Here is a 22,520-nt window from a genome sequence, read left to right as displayed (position 1 = left end):
GATGTATTTGTACGCAGTATCAGAGGTAAAAGGACCGCAATGATCTAAATTAACACAACCCATTGGTTTATTAGATATGTACAACTGAGTTTGTGGTGGGCGCGCCGCAGTTGAAGGCTTAATCTGCTGGCAAATGTCACAATTAAGAACATAAGCTCTGGCTTGTTTATACAAACCGCACCACCAGTAACGTTGTTGTAGCAGAGATACAGTAGCTGCAACGCCGGCATGCGCGGCCGCCATGCCCTCGTGAGCCGCTAAAATCAAAGATGGTCTGCAGTCCGCGTTGGGAATCAATCTGTCACCAACATCATTAATCCTCACTAATGGGACGTTATCAGGACTTAAGCGATAATGGTAACGAGCAGGGAAACCTCTTGGGAATTTCGTTCCCTGCTCTGTACCAGCAATAGCTGCCAAGATGTCATCATCGATCTTACTTTTGGATCTTGTAACTGCTGCTACTAAGTATGTTGCCACTGCTGTTTTTGCTGCCTCGTCAGCCAGGCTGTTGCCGACAGCATGGACACCAACTCGGTGACCAAGAGTGTGAATTACATTCACGAGAGGCAGACGATCTTTAAGATCTGCCACTCGAACCCAAACCAGTTTATGCTTTATCGTGCTACCTTTGGAATCATGGTAGTCATTCTGAGACCAAAAATGTAGATTGTCGTTGTAAGATTGAACACAATAAAAGGAGTCACTCACTATAAGGGTAGTGACTCGGGGATCAGCAAACTCTAGCGCTAGCACTAGAGCACAAAGCTCCGCCAACTGCGCGGTACAATCACCCAATGACTGCGTATGCATGACATCGGACTGGAATTCACCATTTACGAAAGTACCGACCACAATTGCGCAAGCCGCTGAATAGGCGTGCTTTGATCCAGTTGCCGGTTGCGCAGAACCGTCAGTGTAAATGACACAATGGTAATCCTCGAGCGGGCGCAAGGACAGAGAGCCGGATGAACGAATTCATACTGCAAAAACTCCTGAGTCTGAAGTGCCGAGTCAAAGATATATGTGACGTCCGACGATGTCAAGGAAGTGGCCATTGTATCCACCTTGGATGCAAAGACTTAGAATTTGGTACACTTGCTTTTATCACCGCCTCAAGGGCAGGATATGGTGTTGCCACCAACATGCGTTTACCTTGTGATAGCGCTCGTTCTTTCAGAATCGCCATCTGCACTGCCGTCAGAACTTTCACGACAGCGGAAAATCGCAGTTCAGCCGAAGTGTACAAGTGAGATTTGTAAGCAATGGGGACGGTGTCGCCCTCATTGAACGTTAAGTATGTGAAACCCACCGCGCCAGGCACAATTCTTATGACCAGGTTAGTGTGGTTATCACGCGTCAGTAAGTATTTAGAAGCAAGAAGATCAGCTTGCAATGACTGCAATATAGCTGAATGCTCCGGCAGCCAACAAGATTTGGAAAAAGTAGGTTGTACCAAGGCATAAAGCGGCTTGATACGCTGGGCATAATCCAGAATTTAAGTTCGACCGAAATTCAGAAAACCCAGCAGAGATTGTAATTTCTTCAGTGACGTAGGAGCACGTAGGCATGCGCACTTCTCTAGAAAGTGCGGAGCCAATCCTCGACCCTCATTGTTGAGTTCGTACCCAAAGAACAACACTATATATTCTGCAATGTGAGACTTCACAAAGTTGAATTTGTAACCGAAGTCAGCAAACAAAACAATAATGCGATCAACGCGACGGAGATGCGCTTCCAACTCATCGTCTGTGAGATAAATATCATCCACATCCGAGTACGCATCAGGGTCTATGCCCTCTAAGAGAGAAACCACGCGAGCAGCAAAGACTCCAGGGCTGTTCTTATAGCCCATTGGTAATCTTTTGAATTGTTTTTGTTTGCCGCCCGAAGTGAACGCCATCCACTCACTACTAAGAGAGGACAGGTTATGGCTATAAAAGCCATTGGAAATGTCAAGTGTGGTTTTAAACCTTTTTCTCACGAGACTATCGACGAGAGCCGAACTGTGGGTGTTCTGTACAGCGCATGTCCGGCAATGTGAGTTTAGGTGCCGGTAATCCAAAACTAGGCGGTACGACCCATCAGGCTTCGTCACAGTGAACAAAGGATTATTCATAGGTGACACACATGTTTCGATTACTCCTTGATATTCCAATTGTTCAAGGATTGACGCGACGTGAGGTCTAGCTTCGCGACGCATGGGGTATTGGGGTTGAGGCTGGGGCGTAGTCCGCAACGGAATCTCATGGCCGGGAGACAATATATCCCAGCCAACCCGATTCCGATATAACGCAGGTGCTAGCACCTGAGCCCATTCCTCGGCGTACTGTTTAGCTTGGACCTTCGGCACTGTGTGCGCAAAGGACGGGAGGATTACCTCCTCCCCTCTAGGAGCATCTAAAACGAAAGTCGGGGGCCAATCCGCCTCCGCCAACAGAATATCATAGGAAGTGGTCAGATTATCCCAAAAAAAACCTTGAATTGTACGTTGTATGTCACCTTCAATTTGAATGACTATATTATACAGTCTATCAGGGGGAGACACCCGAGTGTCAGCAGTTTCAATATTCACGAATATATCAGTTGCTGTCGCCACCAGATAAGGACGCAGTGCTTGTCGCACTACTGTAACTTCTGCCGCGCTGTATAGCAGCGTTAGCGCCCATGTCAGGGTCTGAAGCTACGTCAGTACCATCTGAGGCATACCTCGCCGTCAGTGCAGCAACTTTCTTCTTCTGAAACGGGGGTCGTTGACGCGCAAACTCGTCCTGCTTGCCTTTGCCGTCAGACTGGCAGGGTTGCTCACGACCTTGGGCACCCCTTCCTTTCCCACGGTCTCCGCCACCGGATTGTGAAGCCGATGTTTCCTGTGAAGAACGAGGAGAGCGTTGTTCAGAAACCTGAAATCTATCAGGTGACTTAATACGAGATCGATCGCGCAGATCATATGTGCATTCGGTAGACGACTGTACCGGTGAGGCAGGACGTGACCCCTGTTTCTGTTGCTGCTTTCCCTGTTTCTTAGCTCTCCAACTTTGCTTAGGAAAGTTGGGGTGTTCGTCTTTTGTAGACGAACTCACCTTAGTTTGCTGTACTATATCAGGAATGATCACAGTCCGTTTTACACCCAAGGCACTACAACCCACGGCCCTATATGCCTTCGCAATTACTTTAGCGAACTCTTTGGGCTTGTCGGCGTCCTCCACGCGGTTCATCTTATTTGCGACTTGGAACTGCATGGCATCTCCTTTGAGGTTGCCCATTACCATGGAGCATACCACATCGAAGCTGTCGACAAGCCTCATTCCCAATTCAATAGCAGCCTCCGCACCATGATTCTCCTGAACCTATTTGATGACGGATGGTAGCACAGACATAGACGGAGTGCCATAGCACATCGAATAGGTTGCGGCAAAGACCTTACCCCAGTTGTCACAATCGGCCATATCCGGGACCAGGTCTTTAGGCAAAGTAATGGTGAGGATCCTGTGTTTCTCTACAGGAGATGTATTTGGAAAAAACGCTTCCAGCTGGTCAAATTTCTCAGCAAGCCAATAAGGAAATTCATCCTTACTTTGGGGGCGCTTGCCGACCACCGAATTAACCATAACAGGACTGCTAACCACCGCGTGGTGGTCCGTAGGTTGTCCCGCAACAGCAGGTGCCCCCACCTGCACGTTGCGTGACACATACTGCACTAAAGCCCTATGTACTGTAATCAGGGCTGTGTGTAGTACCCGCAAGTCAGCCACCGCCACCGTGAGATAGCGGGGATGAGGCGTAAAGCCAGCTAGCACCGGCCATGTGGCCCCTGCAATAGACAACGGGCCCATTCTCGCCGGTGCAACTGCATGGGAAAGGGCGCGATTAAACCAAATAGTATGCTGCCAGGCAGATTGGAATTTCTTGTGTCCTATGTGGGGTATAGACCACAGGTAGCTGTGTGGCAGTATAGGTATGAAACGTATCATCGTCATCTACCGCCGGAAAAGTCACCCATGAGTAAAACAACTCATACGGGTATGACGCATCAGCGCTTACCACAAAAATTACAGCCATCCCATCATCCGGCACCCCATACGTCGTCAAATGACGGCGCAGAGGTGCACGGCTATGCGCGGCTATGTCAACCGCCATCAGGACACACTAAAGAGTATCAACGATATCAACAGTAGCACTGGGGTTCCGAAAAAAATAACCTTTTTTTAATGATGAAGCTTGAAGGAACCTATTAGTCGAAACACAGGTAGGTTAAACCGTCACTCCCGTTATCCGGAAACCAGAGTGAGGGTGTTGTGGACTAATACAAGCACTACTAAGGCGTTTCAAATCAATAGACCAAACGTTAGGTGCGCCATGTTGCAGGGATTCTGCTTATGCACAGAACTATGCGCAGGAACCCAGGCCCTCAGTGAATTGTGGTGTACCAAAAACTCACCTCAGAACCCAGAACCCCTTATCCGACCAGCATCAGTGCCCCATTCGTTATCCGAGGTTTAGCTCGGCGGTCCCAATGTATAGACAACCCAGAACAAGCGACTTAGTGTATATCTCAGGAATGGTGGGAATCAGAAATACCTTTTCGTAATTATTCTCATATCAGTCCACAACACAATAAACAGAGACACGGTAAAAGTTTAAAGAGTTTATTTTATAAACCTCGTGTCCTAAGATGCAGCAGTTTGGCTAACATTAGCAGACAAACAATTAAAATCAAAACTATCAGCATAGTTACAATACCATAGAAAATGAAAGGAGTAATCATACTAAAATGACAGTGGTTCTAAGCCACCTTCCTTTCGCTAGCAAACTAATAGTATTATTATTAGAGTAGTAAAAGGTCTCTAGGCTTGAATGGGGAACCCCATACCGTAAAGATCAGCTCAGTGAGATCACATCACAGGATCAGCTAGGCTCTGCTCCTGGGAAAGCTCTTCTTCCGAATGTAATGAAAACATGTAACACTGCAATATTAAAAGCACCCGACTTTCAGGCATTTGCAGCTGCGTGCGTGTTATGGCTAAAATAGTGGGACGATCAACCTGAACCCAACAACATGCACCGTCTAGCGACCAAGGTCGCAGCTCACTGTTTGGGATGGGAACAACAGACAGTTCTCATGTGAAGCAAAGTCGAGTAAGCATTTCTCAATTTAATAACATGTGACTACAGTGTTGTGTGCAAAAGCAGCAAAAGCGGCAAGATGGCTTTCTAACATCTAACGCGGTTGTGCTAACTTAGCGTTGTACATATATAGATAACGATCTTCACTAGGGGTGGTTTTGTTTCAGAAATCTGAGGGTGTTGAGAAGGTTGTTTTGTTTATGTCCAGACCCTTAAGAGGGGCAGAGTGCAACTATTCTGTTGTGGAAAGGGAAGCGTTCGCCATCGATTGGGCTATCCGCAAGTTGCGGAAATTTCTTTGGGCAAGCATGTTTGAGGTTTTAACGGATCATAAACCATTAAAGGAACTTTTTGTAAAAAAGGGAATTGATTTTGTTTCACATCGCATTCGGAAGTGGATTCTTGCCTTACAGGAGTTTAATTTTGTCGTTTCCTATTTGCCAGGTGCCAGTAATATTCTTGCGAATTGTTTGTCTAGATTGGACAATGCTGATGAAGAATCAGTAGAGAGTGATTGCTTTGGTGGTGAAGAATTTTGTGGACGTTTGTCTAATTATTGACGGAATTGTGTCTGAAGATGAATGGAGAGAAACTTTAGCGAATGATGAACTTTTGAAAAAAGTGATGACCATGATTTTGGAGGGGTGGTGTGAGAAGAAGGATTGCGATCAGGAGATGAAGGGTTTTTGGCAAGTCAAAGATGACCTTGCATGAAGTGCACATGCCAGTCACATGGGAATTGTCAAGACAAAGGAGAGGTTGAGAGAAGCATATTGGTGGCCAGGCATAGATGTCTGGATTGAAAGGGAGGTTAGGATTTGTCCTGAATGTCCGTGTAGGACAAGGTTTTGAAGTGTAGAACGCAGCCCATGGTGGTGAGAGAGGAATCTGATGGGCCTTGGTCGGATGTTGCTATTGATATTTTGGGTCCTGTCAAAATAAAATCTTGTGACCTGTATGTTCTTGTTTGTATGGATATGTACTCGCGGTGCCCAGAGATTAAGGGTGTGAGCTCTGTTGTATCTTCTGTGGTTATTGAGTTTTGGGATTGTCTATTTGAAAGGGATGGTTTTCCTCTTTCTTTACTTTCAGATAATAGGGTGCAATTTACCTCAACTGTTGTGGAAGAGTTCTTATCTTCTAGGGGCATCAAACACAAGAGAGCTGCTCTCTACCATCCTGAAAGTAATGGGGTCATTGAGAGATTTGTTAAAGTATTGAAGGAGACTGTAGCAACTGGTGTTGACTGGGAGGTTGCCATGAGGAAGAAAGTGAGGGAGTACAGGTTTCCTCCGCACTCTTCTACAGACTTATCTCCTTTCCGGTTATTTAAGAAGAGGGTGGCTAATACAGAATTTTTTCCCTCTTGGGTCTTCTCTAAGAGATTGTTGGTCAGTAAAACTTCTGATTGTGTGGAGGGTTGGAGAGAAAGAGAGAGAGTGATTAAGGAGAAGAAAGAACAATGGTATGATGAGAGAAGAGCGGTCAAGCACACTGTTGTATCTGTGGGTGATTGGGTAAAGATTTGGGGCCATATGTAGGTAATTTCTATTTACCGATTCCTAAATGCCGAATTTTACCGATTCGGTATTTAAGAATCGGTAAATAGAATGTGGGTAAAAAATCGGTAAATTTTACCGATTCGGTAATATTCGTTATTACCGATTCGGTATTTACCGAATTGGTAATAAGGCATACCTTCCCATTCATTCCTATGGGCCTGGAGGCCCATAGGAATGAATGGGAAGCCATTCACTATTACCGATTCGGTAAATACCGAATCGGTAATAGGGGGCGCATATTCAAGGGTGGCAGGGTGTCACATTGACACCCTTTTGCACCCCTAAATCGTGTATGTGTGCACATGTGGCGCACATACATGCCCTAAGGGCATGTATGTCTGCCACATGGCACTTTTAAAAAAGCACAAAATTGCTTTTGAAAAGGTATTCGGTATTTACCATCAACTTGTAGTTGGTGGTAAATAACGAATCCTTAAACCAAAAATGCACTCACTTGAGTGCTCCCTACATAGGATTTAAGGATTCGGTAATTTACCGATTCGGTATTTTACCGATTTCTTAAAATACCGAATCGGTAAATTACCGAATCCTTCAATCCAGCCTCCTACATCTCAAAGGGCTAAATACCGGTCGGTAACGGAAAATTTACCGATTTTCGGCCGTTACCGACCGGTATTAGCCCACCTACATATGGCCCAAAGTCTCCTCGCTTAGGCAAATCTGGTTCAAAATTCAGTGTACCTTTTAAGGTGATAAAGGTTATTAAAAACGCCATTCGGACTAGTGACCATAGGATATGGAACTTAAATAGAGTGGCTAAATGTCAACCCACTGAGGTGTCTGAAAGTTTGGATGTGGTTCCACAAAGGAAGATTGTCAGACCTAGCAGGCTTATTCAACGCCCTGCTAGATCTCAAGATTATGTCTAAACATTTTGTGTTTCTCATCTCTATTGTTTTGTTTTCCCTAAGTTTCCTTTGTTTTCTTTAGTTGCTATTGAGGGGGAGGTGATGTAGTGTCCTCGTTCTGCCTTAGAATGTAGCTCACTGTTCCTAGGCTACATGGTCTGGAATGTGGAACTGTTCATTCCTGAAGAATGGAAGCAACTTGTCAGTTGACAGTTGCAGGACTTGTATGCTGGATGGGGTCGTTCCTGCTCTTCTGAATAAAACTATATTTGGATCTACTCAACGCTGCAGTTCTCTCCTTTTACACCCTGATCCCCTAGGAGGTAATTCCCCAGGTCCTGAGCCCTTGGTTGACATCAGAGTCCACTCCTCTGAACACAAAGGAGAAATCCTAAAATGTTAGGCTCTTCGTTATAGCGAACGGGCCAGTTTGTGCTGAGATTTTGTCGCCAGTGCTGACCACCAACCTGAAACTCTAGTGGACCCGACTCGTCGTGCTACAGTGGACGCCAGTGACAACCGGCAGCGTGAGATCTGCACTTCGCGCTACAGCATCGACAACCTGCAGTGGCCACCAATGGGAATTTCCAATAATGAATGTCCGCTACACCCAACAGGATCTACGCTCCTGCTCTTCAGGCTACTGCAACGACCATCTGCGATGACTCCCCCTGCTCCTCGCAGCCTCCCCCACTTGAAACTAAACTCTTTGCGCAGGACATTGAGAAGGCAACTTTTTCTGCGGGACTAACCTGGTCCCTGTATGCAGTCCACACTCCATTGTGGAGAGCCTGAACTTGTGACTTTCTTCCGGCCTTGCACGACCAGATGACCGCGAGTGGCGCCTTGTGCTTTTAGGCACTTTTTTCACCTAAATCTTTTAAATTGCATATCTCCGGTTCTACTGATTACATTTTTGTAGTTTTGGACTAAAATCATTTATTACAATTTACTCTATTTTTCTAAATTGGTGTGTGTGATTTTTATTTTGTTGTGTTTTTACTTTATTACTGTTTGCATGCTGCATAAATACTTTACACATTGCCTCTGCAGTTAAGCCTGACTGCTTTGTGCCATGCTACCTGAGGATTAAGCTCAGGCTAATTTTGTGACTTTTGTTTATCACCCTGACAAGGATTGTGGTTATTGCTTGAGAAGGATTAAAACCCCACTCTACCAATAACACAATTTTTCACAGGTTTAGAGAGGAGTTAGGAGGGATTTAAGGAGGGCTAAGGAGTGGTTTGGGGGCACAGACACCCATTCACAAAAGGGTAAGCACATTACTTTTCACTAACTGTACATCTAAAGTTACTACAGTCAAAATGGACCCAAAACTGTAGTAAGTGTTCTCCCATTCAGGCTAGAACTCACATGGCCAATGTTAGACTTGGGGGTCTCTAGTTGGCACAGGTATGCACTTGTGACAAATAGGGACCCTCTCCTCTACTCAGGGTAAAGGGGGACACTCCTAAAATAACCCTGCTCACCCCCTTGGTAGCTTGGCACGAGCAGACAGGCTTATCTCAGAGGCAGTGTGTAAAGCATTTGTGAACACATACAGTAACCAAGTGACAACACTACAAATGGACACCACACAGGTTTTATATAAAAAATAAGTATTCTTTAAATAGATTTACCACAAGACCATTAAACGACAAAAACACACTATACTGTTACTTTAGATGGTAGAAGTTTGCTTAGTTCTCTTAAATTCTTAAATGCGACACTTTAAGTCAATGTACCTTTTAGATGCAACACGCAGGGCAACGAAAGTGTTGCAACGATGTTGATGCGATGAAGTTTTTGGTGCAAAGTAATAAAGACGTGAAGATCTTCCAGATGCGGCACGCTTCTCCGATGTTGCGAGAAGACTCGTCGCGTCAGCTGCAGCGGCGACACCCTTTACGCAATGCGACAACAGCGGACTTGGCAGCGACACTCTTCTCCGACGTTTGCGAGACGCTTCCGCTCGATGCGATGTTGCAGCGGCGAAACCCTTTACGCGATGCGACGACAGCAGCTCCGACGGCGGCACGCTTCTCCGTGGATGCGAGGCGCTTTTCTTGATGCGGTGCAATGCGACAACTACGATGGCTGCGATGGCGACACGCTTCTTCCTCGATGCGAGACTCTTCTCTTGATGTGGTGCAATGCATCAGCTACGATGGCTGCGATGGCGACACGCTTCTTCGGCGTTGCGGGACACTTCCTGGGTGATGCGAGACACTTCCGCTCGATGCGATGCTGCAGCGTCGACACACTTTACGAGATGTGAGGACAACAGCTCCGACGGTGGCACGCTTCTCCTTCTTGAGTCGCGCTTCCAGCTCCTTGCAACACGCAGTCCCTCAGCAGGCCCAACAACAGCAGCAGGCACTTCCAAAGAACTCTGGGGAGCTGGGGGGTGAAGTCTGTTGTTCCTGAGACTTCAGCAGGAGGCAAGCTCTTTCCAAGCCCTTGGAGATCCTTCACAAGTTGAGCAAAAGTACACACACAGTTCCTTTCTCCTCTCTTTGGCAGTAAGGCAATCACTGCAGGCCAATCCCCCAGGTTCAGGGATAGTTTCCTCCTCAGCTTCTTCTGATTCCTCCCTCAGCAGAGGTTCTTCTTGTTTTCCCAAAGTGATCTAATCTCTTGGGATCAGGGTCCCAATATTTATACCCAGAAATCCTTTGTCCTCTGAAGGCAGAGGGGCCTTTGCCCAGTCCAAACCAGTTCCTGAACACTCTGTTTACCAGACTTCTCCTTTCCTTTCACAGTGCAGGGCAGAAACATTAGACACCCTACAGGAGGTGGAGCCAGCATTGTGGAAGGCAGGCACAGCCCTATTCAGGTCCCAGGTGCAACTCCTCCCACCCATCCGGATGCAGATCTCTCTATTCACCACTGGGACACCTCACCCTGTCTCCTGGAATTCCCCAGCCCTGTCACTCAAACTCCAGACAAAGGAATACACACAGCCTAGCAGAGGCAGGTTTGAATGGTTAGACAAGAAAATGCCTACTTTCTAAAAGTGGCATTTTCAAACACAGAATGTTAAAACCAACTTCACTGAAAGATGTATTTTATCATGCTGAGTTCAGGCATACTACATTCGAATTTCTACCATGTTTCCTGAGTCAGTTAGAATTATAAAATGTAATAACCAAACTGCCCATTCTGGCCTATGGAGAACAGGTAGCCTTGCAATAGTGAAAAACGAAAGTGGCTGTAATTCACTATTAGAACATGCCACACACACCAGGCCATGCCCTACCTTATCCTTACAATGCACCCTGCCCTTGGGCCTACCATAGGGGTGTCTGATATGAATAAAAAGGAAGGTTTAGGGACTGGCAAGTGGGTGCACTTGCCCAGTCAGCATGACAGTACCAGACTGCACGCAGGCTCTGCAGTTGCAGACCTTAGACACATGTTTATAGGCTGCTTCTGTGGGTGGCACAACCAGTGCTGCAAGCCCACCAGCAGTATTTGGATTACAAGCCCTGGGCACTCCTGGTGCACTGTACTAGGGTCTGACAAGTAAACCAAACCAACCAATCATGGAATCACAAATCATACATTAATTTACAATAGGGAGCACTTGCACTGTGGCACTGGACAGCAGCGGCACAGTGCCCTGAGCAACTAACACCAGCAAAAACATATGAGGCACAGCGAAAAATGGAAGGGAGACTCACGCCAATGTGCCAGGTCTAACAGCCAACCACTGGTACTGCAACACCCTCTCACAGAAAATGGTGGAGGTAGTGCTGTAAGTTGCTCTTCTGCCCACAGTAAAGCAGTGCACACTGCTATCCTCCCGCTTTGTTTTGTGTTGAAGTATTTTACCAAAACAATGCACACTGCTCTCAGTCTCCTTGTCTAGAGCTAATGCTGTGAGTAGAACAAAGTATGCTGCTGTCATCTCACTTCACCCAACATCATGACTGTTTACTAAATTAATGCATGCTGCCCTTTTTTCAGTCTACCAAGGATCCAGTGTGTTTACCAAAACAAAGCAAGCAGCTCTGTGACCATTTTGCTCATCATCGTGCATGTGTCCCAATGAATGCATGCTTCTCTTCTCTCACTTTACCAAGCATTCTGGCCTTTGCTGAGCAATGCACACAACGGGGCAGATTTATGAGCCCCTTGGGCCACTTTTGCGTCACTTTTCCCATGTTAAAAGTGACGCAAAAGTGGCGCAAGGGGCTCATAAATCTGCCCCAACATTTCTTACAGTGTGCATCATATTGAGGGTGTGCACTAAAGCAATGACACCAGATCATTCTTTGATAACCTAGCCATCATTCTGGATTCTAACTCTAACTCCACCTTGTTTTCATTCTGGATACCTAAGCAAGCATCAGTTTGAACACAACCAACAACACACTCTCTTCATCCAAACTCTTTCAGACTGCAGTGAGCAGCTCCTACTCCTATCTAGCTGTCCGTACGTAATCCCCCTTGACATCATATACTGTCTGATGATCACGATGAATAGGATTCATAAAGTGCAACAACTACCATTAATTAAGACAATAAAGACTACATCTCTACAAGCTGCAGGTTCAGTGTACCATGGTACAGAACATCAAGTGGAGAGAGGATGTGGCCTAAGGGCTAGGGCGGTCGACCTCAACTCTTGTGAACCGGGTTCGTGTCTTGGCAGGGACGCTCAACATCCTGTGATTTTGGGCAAATCATTTAATCTCCCTGTGCCTAACAAAAAAACATGAATGTGTTAGTCTGTAACCCAACTGGTGCTCATGTAAAGTGCTCTGATACCTTCGGGTCAAGTTTGCCCTATATAAAACCCTGGAAAAAAAGAAAAAAAAGTCAGAAGCTGTTTTATGAAACAGCAGTTGGTGAGATTGGCATCTGCATGCCAGATAAAGACTGCTCCAGGGTTTCATGGCAAGAAAAGGGAAGGCATGCACCTCAGATGGTCCAACTGCCATGTGCCACTAGATAACTCTCTGGTCGCTTATGAAGCCTTCTATGCCTTCACCACGCCAGCCTTCCTACCCAACAGCAATCACTGCTCACCTGATAGCTGAACACAGTGCCCCTTCACTGTAAACCTTGGTACATTACCTCACTTCTTTCTCTCTAGCACCCAATGTCAATGACTGCTCCATGGATACAGTAGTCAGAATGGCCTTACCATACTTAGTGAGCTACCATACTGTGCATATGCAAATGGACTTTATATTCTTACTGTACACTGTCTTCATGTACAGCACACATACCCCAAAGTCTTCAACACACTGTATTCATACAGGTGGAAATGAAGCCCCCCAGTCAGGAAAAGAAAACAGATTTCACAAGGGTAAGTTAATAGGCTCATTTCTCAAGGGCATGGCTAAAACACCTGTGCCCTTCCTTTGAAATTGAGCTACCACTCTCAGTCTCTCCATTCCTTGGTTCAGGGAACCATTAGCCTTCCACCCACATTAGTGAGTTATGCTTCAGTGTACTCACTGAGCAGCAGAGTCGTGTGTTTTGAGAGCCAATAAATATAGAGCACACTCAGTGGGATCACAGCTTAAAGTGCAGATTGAGGGTAAAACCTAGGGCAGACAGGAAAAAGTAGATAAGGCTGGCATGTATTCGCTTGCCATGCAAGGACTTTATCAATACATTACACACCTCTCAGATCAAGCTGGTAACCAGACGAATCCTTGACATCCTACTGCTGAAACCCTTGAGAAAGGCTTGTGCTGTATGGTCAAGTGTAATAAATGCAAGGAAATGGACAACCACAGAGGCACCTTTTATGTGGAAGAGGTCAGATTTCACGTTATTAGTAATTTTGCTCCTTCCTAAGGGCTACAGGAAAAGTTATGTGACCCTCACAATTATGCCAGTTGCCATTAGTGTTTCTATATCCTTGTTAAGCGAGGCATTCAGCTGTCTCCACAATGGGGGAGGGCACACGTTCAGTGTACGTCTCGGCCAACAGAGCTGGGTGCTCAATTAGTTTCTGGATGTTAGGGAGGATGTCATGTCTTAAATGAAGAGATTAAAGAAAAATATTGTAATGTAGGTCATATTCGACCTGAATATCTGCTAAAGTACACAACACAGTTGCATCCATCACATCTTCCAAGCACGGTGTGTTGGGGGTATATACAGCATTGTACACTGCTCTCTTTACACTGAGCAGTATCAGGGATGTGTACTAAAATAATGAGCACTCACCTCCTCCCAATTCATCTAGCATTTAGCATGTGTGACAGAGCAGTGGCTCCAGACTCACTACTCAGTTTGTGCACATTTGAGCTGTTTTGTTTTAACAATGTCAAAAAAGTTCAAAGCACTGCACCGGCCAAAAGATGAATGTTGGTCAGTTCGTGCTGCCTTGTTTATGTGAAAGCACCAGCAGCACAAGTTTGGGGAATAAAAACAGGGCACAGACAGGAGGCACCGAAACAGACATGTTGCACAGCGAAACTGAGCGAGTACTTATGCCTATCTGCATTTGCACGTGTTAGCACATTAAAGTCACACCCATTGGCTTTGCCAATGCTTGTGTTTAGTGCGTTTGAGGGATATACATGTTTCTTTTTCTGTCTCCAGTCTACATGAGGGTGGTGCATTAAGGTTAGGATTTTGAAGGAATTTTGAGTGGGTGAGAGATTTGCTTGTGAGTAGGGAAGGTGCAATTTTTTCATAGGTGGTTGCCTGAGTCGAAGGATTTGAGGAGGAGTATGTGGATGTATTTGTCTTTTCACACTGGAGTGATATCTTGCAGAAAAATCTGTTCACCAGAGGATGTGTGTTGATCAGAGCTATAATCAAGGAAGCCATCACTGGACAATTATTTGCAGCCATGTGAGCGGTGTAAGTTGTTCATTAATTGGATGAGGGAGTTTTGTCGAGTTTTTTCGGTTGATCAGTTTGCATTTATGGAACCTCTTGCGGTTAAAGGGAGCCACCATTTTTTCTGCCCTCCAGAAGTGGAGGATGTTGTATCCTAGTGGTAAGATAGTGGCATGGAGAAGGGGCAGAACAAGGTTTCAATGAGTGGAATAGTGTCAAGGTCACAGTCTTGAAAGAGGGCGGATATGCAAGTTGCATTAGTGTCCGTAGACCTAGAGTTCAGGAGCAACTTCATGTGTTATTTGGGAGATGTGCCAGGATTTAGAGGTGATGATTCTACCGGGGTTACTTGAGTAGATTAATGTTTGGTTGTGTTTAGTGAGACTAGCTTTAGAGATAGTTGGGTGTGCGGTGGGATCTATATCCATGCGGTGCTGGTGGGAGAACAAAATGATTTGCTCTGAAGATAGTCTTGATACTGGACGTTGCTTAGATATCCATGCTCACTGCTAGGAGCAGTGGGTGGAGAACAGCATGCGTTGATGCATTGACAAACTTCATGCTGGGCAGGAAGTGGAATCTATGAAACGGGAGTAACCCATAGACCCCAGAGGACCGGGGTTAAACTTACACAACAATGTCCAAAAGGGTATCATTTAAAAAATAAATGTCATTGTATCAATTGTACAATACTTAAAGAAATGTATTGTTATATGTGATAAATCAATAAACAGAGATACGACCAGAAAGCATTAAGTCTACATCTTTGTATGTATCCTATAACCGTGGGCAGCACCAATATAAACTGAGCGTTAAGTGCTCAGTGTGCCAGGTGAACACAGGAATTCTGCGGTGAGCAGTTTGCTGGACAGACTAAGCTGGCTGTAGTCACTGTTTGCTTCCATTAATATCCCGCACCCGGGTGGCTGTACTGGGCACACACTCACACGCATTGTTTGTCCAGTGCTGATATATTTTTAAATAAGATGTAAGAGGCCTGCTGGTTTTTCCTCAGTAGGGCTCCATATCCTTGCTTTTTTATGTATTTCACTGCGGTACAATATGATGTTGTTCATTTCCAAAGTGTTCTGCTTTGAAGGTCACGAACATAACCTTGAACGGGCTTACCATGACGTTTTGGAGGAGAAGCTCTGTAAAGAGTTTGTGTCGTCGGAGAAGGCGGTGGAAATGTTCGCACATTTGGATGCCTTTGCAGTGAACGACATTCAGCGAGAAACGTCTTCCTCAGACAAGACGACGCCGCGCATGTTCGGCACGTCTCTACCAAGGTAACCACTGGAATACTGTACGTTCCGCAGAATGAGGCACATGTAGGTGGTGAATTATGGCAAAGGCCTCCTGCCCTGTTCAGTAGCCAGCGGCGTCAGTAACCTTAATGACATAGTCCTGAACATTGTGCTGAACTTTGGCAGGAGACTTGAACCCTTGTGCAGTTCACATCCCTTTGCCAATTTCCTTACGTTGTTTGTTGCATGTCCACCCTGGCTGGTGTCCACGCTCTCAGCGTCTCTGTTCCCGCTGTGTGATCCTCAGTATTGCAGTTCACGCTCCATGCGTGGAACCTCAACCAAGCATCCAAGCGCGAGCAGAGCCAGGGTCACATCGGCCTCTGCGCCGGCCTCGCGGCCCCATTCTTTGTAATCGTGTACTAGGCCTGGGAAAGAGGGTGGCGATTATTGTTAATGAGCTGTGACTCGGAGTTCACGTCCTGTTTCTTGCTGGCCATCCGGTCTGCGATGGTGCCAGCTTTCAGAGGTTTTGGCAGCACGCACCATTTAAATACAGATACGGTATTAATGCGCAGCGATAACTTAACTTTGTGTGGCCAAGATAAAACGCCCAACCGTTCTATTTTAGGTCGCAGACTGTGGTATCAAACTCAGCCATCCTGCTGTTCAGCGGAGAGCGCGGCTGCGGCAAATCAACTCTGGTGGCAAACTGGGCGAAGTCATTCAAGCAGAGGCACCCGGACATCAGCGTCATTTCCTATTATGTTGGCAGCAGCAGTGGACCTGGCGATGACGTCATGTCTTTTATGAAGCATTGCATCACGGAACTCCGGTGTCAGCACTTTGGTAAATCCTTTTCAACTTCCTTCTCCTGCATGTTATGAATGCAAATTAAGAAATGAGGAGACTGCTTAAGAAGGTGTGCACCTTCAAAATTATCATTCATATTTTACACTTATAGAGGTGATAGTAGGAATGACAAATTAAGTCAAATATATTTATCTGTGACACATTAAAAAATGTGACGTGCAAAAAGGCGTGTGATCATATTATATTATATCAGGGGGCTGAAGACTGAAAGACCAGTCTGCAAAAACATCCAATAAATAGAATCACTCAAACATGGAAATGTGAAAACCACATTTTTGATTTAAATTTCACCTTTACAAAATCACTCGTTTGTTTTCCGCATATAGAGGGACAATTAATCTAAGTGACAACATTTTTAAATGAACGTACAGAGCTTGGTGATAACATTGGAAAACCAAGGGACACCCTCCTAAGTATTTCTCCTAGATATAGAGGATGACGCCTGGGAGCCACCCCTGGAGGCTACGGTCCAAGACAAGGCCACAGCACACAATAGTTGGACCTGGAAGCAGATTGAGGTGCTGGGCTATAAACAAGGTCACAGCCTGATTCTTCAGATCACAACAGATGCCTCGAAGCCTCCCCGCGCCTCCGGCTAAGGGAGACGTGCATTCACTCTCTTAGCTTAGTGGGGGACTCTGTCCACCACGTTCAACTCAGATCACAACAGATGCCTCAAAGTCTCCCCCAGCCTCTGGCTAAGGGAGACGTGCATTCACTCTCTTGCTTAGTGGGGGACTCTGTCCACCACGTTCAACTCAGATCACAACAGATGCCTCGAAGCCTCCCCCAGTCTCCGGCTAAGGGAGACATGCATTCACTCTCTTAGCTTAGTGGGGGACTCTGTCCACCACGTTCAACTCAGATCACAACAGATGCCTCGAAGCCTCCCCCAGCCTCTGGCTAAGGGAGACGTGCATTCACTCTCTTAGCTTAGTGGGGGACTCTGTCCACCACGTTCAACTCAGATCACAACAGATGCCTCGAAGCCTCCCCCAGCCTCTGGCTAAGGGAGACGTGCATTCACTCTCTTAGCTTAGTGGGGGACTCTGTCCACCACGTCCAACTCAGATCACAACAGATGCCTCGAAGCCTCCCCCAGCCTCCGGCTAAGGGAGACGTGCATTCACTCTCTTAGCTTAGTGGGGGACTCTGTCCACCACGTCCAACTCAGATCACAACAGATACCTCGAAGCCTCACCGCGCCTCCGGCTAAGGGAGACGTGCATTCACTCTCTTAGCTTAGTGGGGGACTCTGTCCACCACGTTCAACTCAGATCACAACAGATGCCTCGAAGTCTCCCCCAGCCTCCGGCTAAGGGAGACGTGCATTCACTCTCTTAGCTTAGTGGGGGACTCTGTCCACCACGTTCAACTCAGATCACAACAGATGCCTCGAAGCCTCCCCCAGCCTCTGGCTAAGGGAGACGTGCATTCTCTCGTAGCTTAGTGGGGGACTCTGTCCACCACGTTCAACTCAGATCACAACAGATGCCTCGAAGCCTCCCCCAGCCTCCGGCTAAGGGAGACGTGCATTCACTCTCTTAGCTTAGTGGGGGACTCTGTCCACCACGTTCAACTCAGATCACAACAGATGCCTCGAAGTCTCCCCCAGCCTCCGGCTAAGGGAGACGTGCATTCACTCTCTTAACTTAGTGGGGGACTCTGTCCACCACGTCCAACTCAGATCACAGCAGATGCCTCGAAGCCTCCCCCAGCCTCCGGCTAAGGGAGACGTGCATTCCCTCTCTTAGCTTAGTGGGGGACTCTGTCCACCACGTTCAACTCAGATCACAACAGATGCCTCGAAGCCTCCCCCAGTCTCCGGCTAAGGGAGACGTGCATTCACTCTCTTAGCTTAGTGGGGGACTCTGTCCACCACGTTCAACTCAGATCACAACAGATGCCTCGAAGCCTCCCCCAGCCTCTGGCTAAGGGAGACGTGCATTCACTCTCTTAACTTAGTGGGGGACTCTGTCCACCACGTCCAACTCAGATCACAGCAGATGCCTCGAAGCCTCCCCCAGCCTCCGGCTAAGGGAGACGTGCATTCCCTCTCTTAGCTCAGTGGGGGACTCTGTCCACCACGTCCAACTCACTCTGGTGCTTTAAGAAATACTATTCCTGACAGTTTAGCCTTAGAAAGCAATATAAACGTTAAATATGCAGCAACAGCACAGTCGTCCACTTCCATGCATCTCTCACTGTTTGTAGAAACAGGAGCATGGCGTTAGTTACCAACTTCCACCTTAGTCTGTAGTTGAGATACAACCTTGCAGGTCTGTGTGTTTCCGTGTCAGATCTCCTGGTTAGTGTCCCCCAGGACCCCCCTCTATCCATCCTGCGTGTCCTGAGTTAAGGCTCTGGGTCTCATGCACAACATTTGGGCAGCCAATGGGAATCAGAATCTGATGACATCAGAACATCCCACCCCCCTTGAGCACATAAACATGCTCATTACACTACCTGCTCCGAAGGTCATTTCTTTTTTACCTGTCCAAGAGCTGCTGAGGTGATATACTAGGGTTTTCTCCTATTCTTCAAGCTTTAGTCTTATCCTTTATGCAAACATCTTATAGATCTGAACCTCTGTGTGTCCTGGGTGGGTTTGGTGTTTTCCTCTAGTCCTGACATCAAGTTTGGTGGTAGGTCTACGCAGGTAACTAAAGGAAATGTCGAAACTGGGTGATTTGTCTTAGTGGTCCATTTGTAGGTTGTTTGCTGATTAAAGGAGAGGGTAGAGTTATTCCCTCAGATTTTACCCACAGGCTCTGCGGTGCCTGACTCATGGCATTGCTCAAGTGTAAAGCACGGACGCCTCACAGCATTTGTCTTCATTTTCCCCTCTGTGAGGGAGGCGCTCTAGCCTATTGATTTAGCATAGACCAGTAGATAGGCAAGCCCGTCCTTGGAAAATGTCAGTGGAAGGGTAGGGCAGGGTACAGGCAGTCCAGGCTGCGTGTTGTCTACTCTAGTGTTGTGCTCCGGCAGCTGAGGGATCACTCAGTCCTTTCAGAGCTGGAGATATACCAGGTCTCTCATAATGTCAAGTGGTATTATTCTTTCCAGAGGTACAGCTCTCTGTGGAATACTGCCACTTATAGTCAGGGCCTAAGACAGTGGAAAACACAGCCTGGGGCCCAGACTGGACAGGACAAAGATATGGAGGCAATCAGCTAGGTCTTAAGTGATTGTCAAAAGTAGGAAAGACTGAAGCTCACAATATCCCAGAGTGAAGGAGTGAGAAACATGAAGCTCTTCCTGCTGGTCCTATATTTCTTAAAACAAGAGACAACTAACAAGAGTTGAGTGGGGATTCAGAGAGGTCCAGAAGTGAAGTACTGTTTGAACTGCTCAGTAAAGGGCAAAGGTGCGTTTCTAAATAGCCAATTATGTACTGCCCTGAAAAGGAAGACAATGACGTTTCCTCAGAAGAAGTTTGGCAAGGCTACCTTTCAGCACACCAATCACCAACCTGGCAACAGTGTTCTGGAGTACCTGAACACGAGTCCCCAAGGTTTAACTAACCCAAGATATAAGATGCTGACATAATCAAGAGGTCTCTCAGTTATGGCTGACACAGCAAGATATTCACCCTTGGGTACACCTCTATTTGGAGAAAACCCAAAGCGAAGAATGCCAGTCTGACATCCCTAGGCTGGTGAAACTCCATTTTGGTGAATTTAAAAAATGATGAAATCTATTCATCTTGCAAATTCTGAAGAAATTAAAAAAACTGGAAAAGCAGCAAAGAAAATTGCACAGCAAGACATTTGAGAAAAAGGAGAGGGAATAATGGAAAGGGGAAGGAAAGAGTTAATAGTGTGTTGGAAGAAGTTTAAGTACTAGGGCATAGGTAGGTACTAGTGTATAAGACATTGTAGATGTCTTGGGTATAGGAAGGGGCCGAGGTTCAAGGGAGTAAGAGCGGGAGATGTAAGAGTTGTAGGAGGAACTAGGGATTAGACATGAGTACTTAACATTTTATTTACCTAGCTATGTTTATTTACATTTGTGAATTAATTTTATACTTGCTTAAAGCACTTAAAACCTTAGCATTATTGCACATTTACACATATTTTAAACGCATTGCAATTTTGTTATCTCTTGTTGTACAATACACGTTTAGCCTACCTGCTCTAGTCAGTGTAGCCTCGTCCTGAAGTTGAGACAGCGAAGTGAGAACTTCAGGTTTATAAAAGTCAACCTTCTTGCATTCTTCCCGCGAGAAGGGCCCGGTACCTGCTTGTTAGTGCCTATTTGTAGTTTTGGTGTTATCACGTTCTTTCCACCACTTATTGCATCATGAAGGACTGTATAAATGCAGTGCTGAAATGTATAGAATTTAGCATTACAGCTCTAATTGATCAGAGGGGGAAGCTCTGGTCCGTTGAAGTGGCAATTTCGACTTAGAATATTTTTAAAGTTAGCTGATTATTTTTGCATTAAACATATTACACATCTATGAACGTCCCGAGTGTCTGATTTAATTCATGGGTACAAAGGTATAGGTGGGGTAGTGGTAATGGGGTATAGGTAGAAGTAGCTATATTATGTAGATAGGTTGGAAGGTATATGCAGGAGTAGAGGTATTATTACAAAGGCGTAGGTAGACATTGTTGGGTAGGCATAGAGGCACAACAGCAGAGTAACTGAATATAGGTATGAGTAAAGGTATATTTATAAGGTAAATGTAAGAAATTAGATTATTGGTTGAAGGGTGTGGTTGAGTCGGATCCAGTGAAGTTGCCAATCAGGAGCGGTGCGATGCTGCCATGTGAGGCTCTGCATCGCTCTGTCTCAGATCTGGTGAAGCGCCGATCAGGAGCTACTTTGTGCTGCAACACGAGGCCCTGCGTCGCTCTGCATTGGATCCGGTGAAACCTTCCGTTAAGCAGGGAGAAGTACACTCTGATTCCAGCCAAGGGTCCACTACCTTGAGGATAGCACTTGGCGGGGAGGCTTAGGACTCACTCCCACAAAGGACAACAGAAGGAACTAGTTCAGGTCTAGTTGGGTCTGGTCACTTGGAAACAGGAAAGGCCTCTGGAAGTTTGTTGTATACCTGTAGATCAAGCAGGTCAGTTATCTGACCCTTGGAGTAAATTCTGGGGTCCTGGGGTTAAGGTAAGCAGCTCTAGTCTTCCTTTTACAGACAGCAGGGCAGTACTTCTTCTAAATATTCTCTGGTTCAATGAGTATTCTGATTCTAGGTTCTGAGGGTGCAACTTTTATACCCAGTGCCAGCTTGTGAGTGTGGGACAAATCCTTTGTCTACCCCCTAAACCAGTTCTGGTCTGTTCTCCCCTCTTCCCCAGCCTGGCTAATAAAACAAAAGGCAGGGGCAGGCTGGGTGTCAGGTTTCTTTGTGTGTGCTAGGCAGCTTCCTTTGATGTATAATCAGGGCATGGCACAGCTCCTTCCCACCCATCCTGTCAAAAAGACCCACTCTTCTCTTTACACCAAGGGCAACTGGACAGTCACGGAAAGGCACTGGAAACCTGAGCCAGGGAAATGACAACTTTCTTAAAAGTGACATTTCCAAACTAATTTAATTTAAAATGCGACTTTACCATTAAAGAGGATTTCAAATTACAATGACTATGAGTAGAAGAAGTATTTCTGTAGTTGCTCTGAAACTGAATATAGCACTCGTTTTTACTGTTTTATATAGTGCAAATGTGATTTAAAGGTATTGGAGCGCTTGATATGAGCACCTCTAACACAAGGACACATTCATTGTATTTGCTTTTTAAGTATGGGGAGATTAAGTGATTTGCCCCAGCATCACAGGATGTCGAGCTAACACTGAGACTTGAACCTGGTTCCCCAGTTCCAAAGTTGGCAGCCTGGCAATTACGCCTCATCCTCTCCCATCATTTATTAAATGCAATAGGCAAACCAGTGTTAGTCTATAGAAGTCCAGCCGTGCCGCAGTGAAAAATGACTTTGGAGGTTTTTCACTGCAGGTAATGTAAAACATTAAATATAGATGTCCTACTTTTCAATGCTATGCACCCTGCCCTATAAGC

The 22,520-nt window shown here is 46.1% G+C and overlaps 1 protein-coding gene across 1 annotated transcript in view; it reads left to right on the top strand.

Moving 5' to 3' along the window:
• Positions 1–22,520, top strand: part of LOC146855455 (putative tetratricopeptide repeat protein 41) — a 380,695-nt gene that overhangs the window by 51,696 nt on the left and 306,479 nt on the right. Inside the window, exons 2-3 of the mRNA XM_085651143.1 lie at positions 15,468–15,657; positions 16,247–16,464. Coding sequence (XP_085507269.1) covers positions 15,468–15,657; positions 16,247–16,464 — 408 coding nt within the window. The remainder of the gene's footprint in view (positions 1–15,467; positions 15,658–16,246; positions 16,465–22,520) is intronic.

Source organism: Triturus cristatus, chromosome 4_1 (assembly GCF_964204655.1).
Source record: "Triturus cristatus chromosome 4_1, aTriCri1.1, whole genome shotgun sequence".
NCBI lineage: Eukaryota > Metazoa > Chordata > Amphibia > Caudata > Salamandridae > Triturus > Triturus cristatus.
Note: the sequence above shows the minus strand (reverse complement) of the source record. Positions and strands in the feature narration are given on the sequence as shown.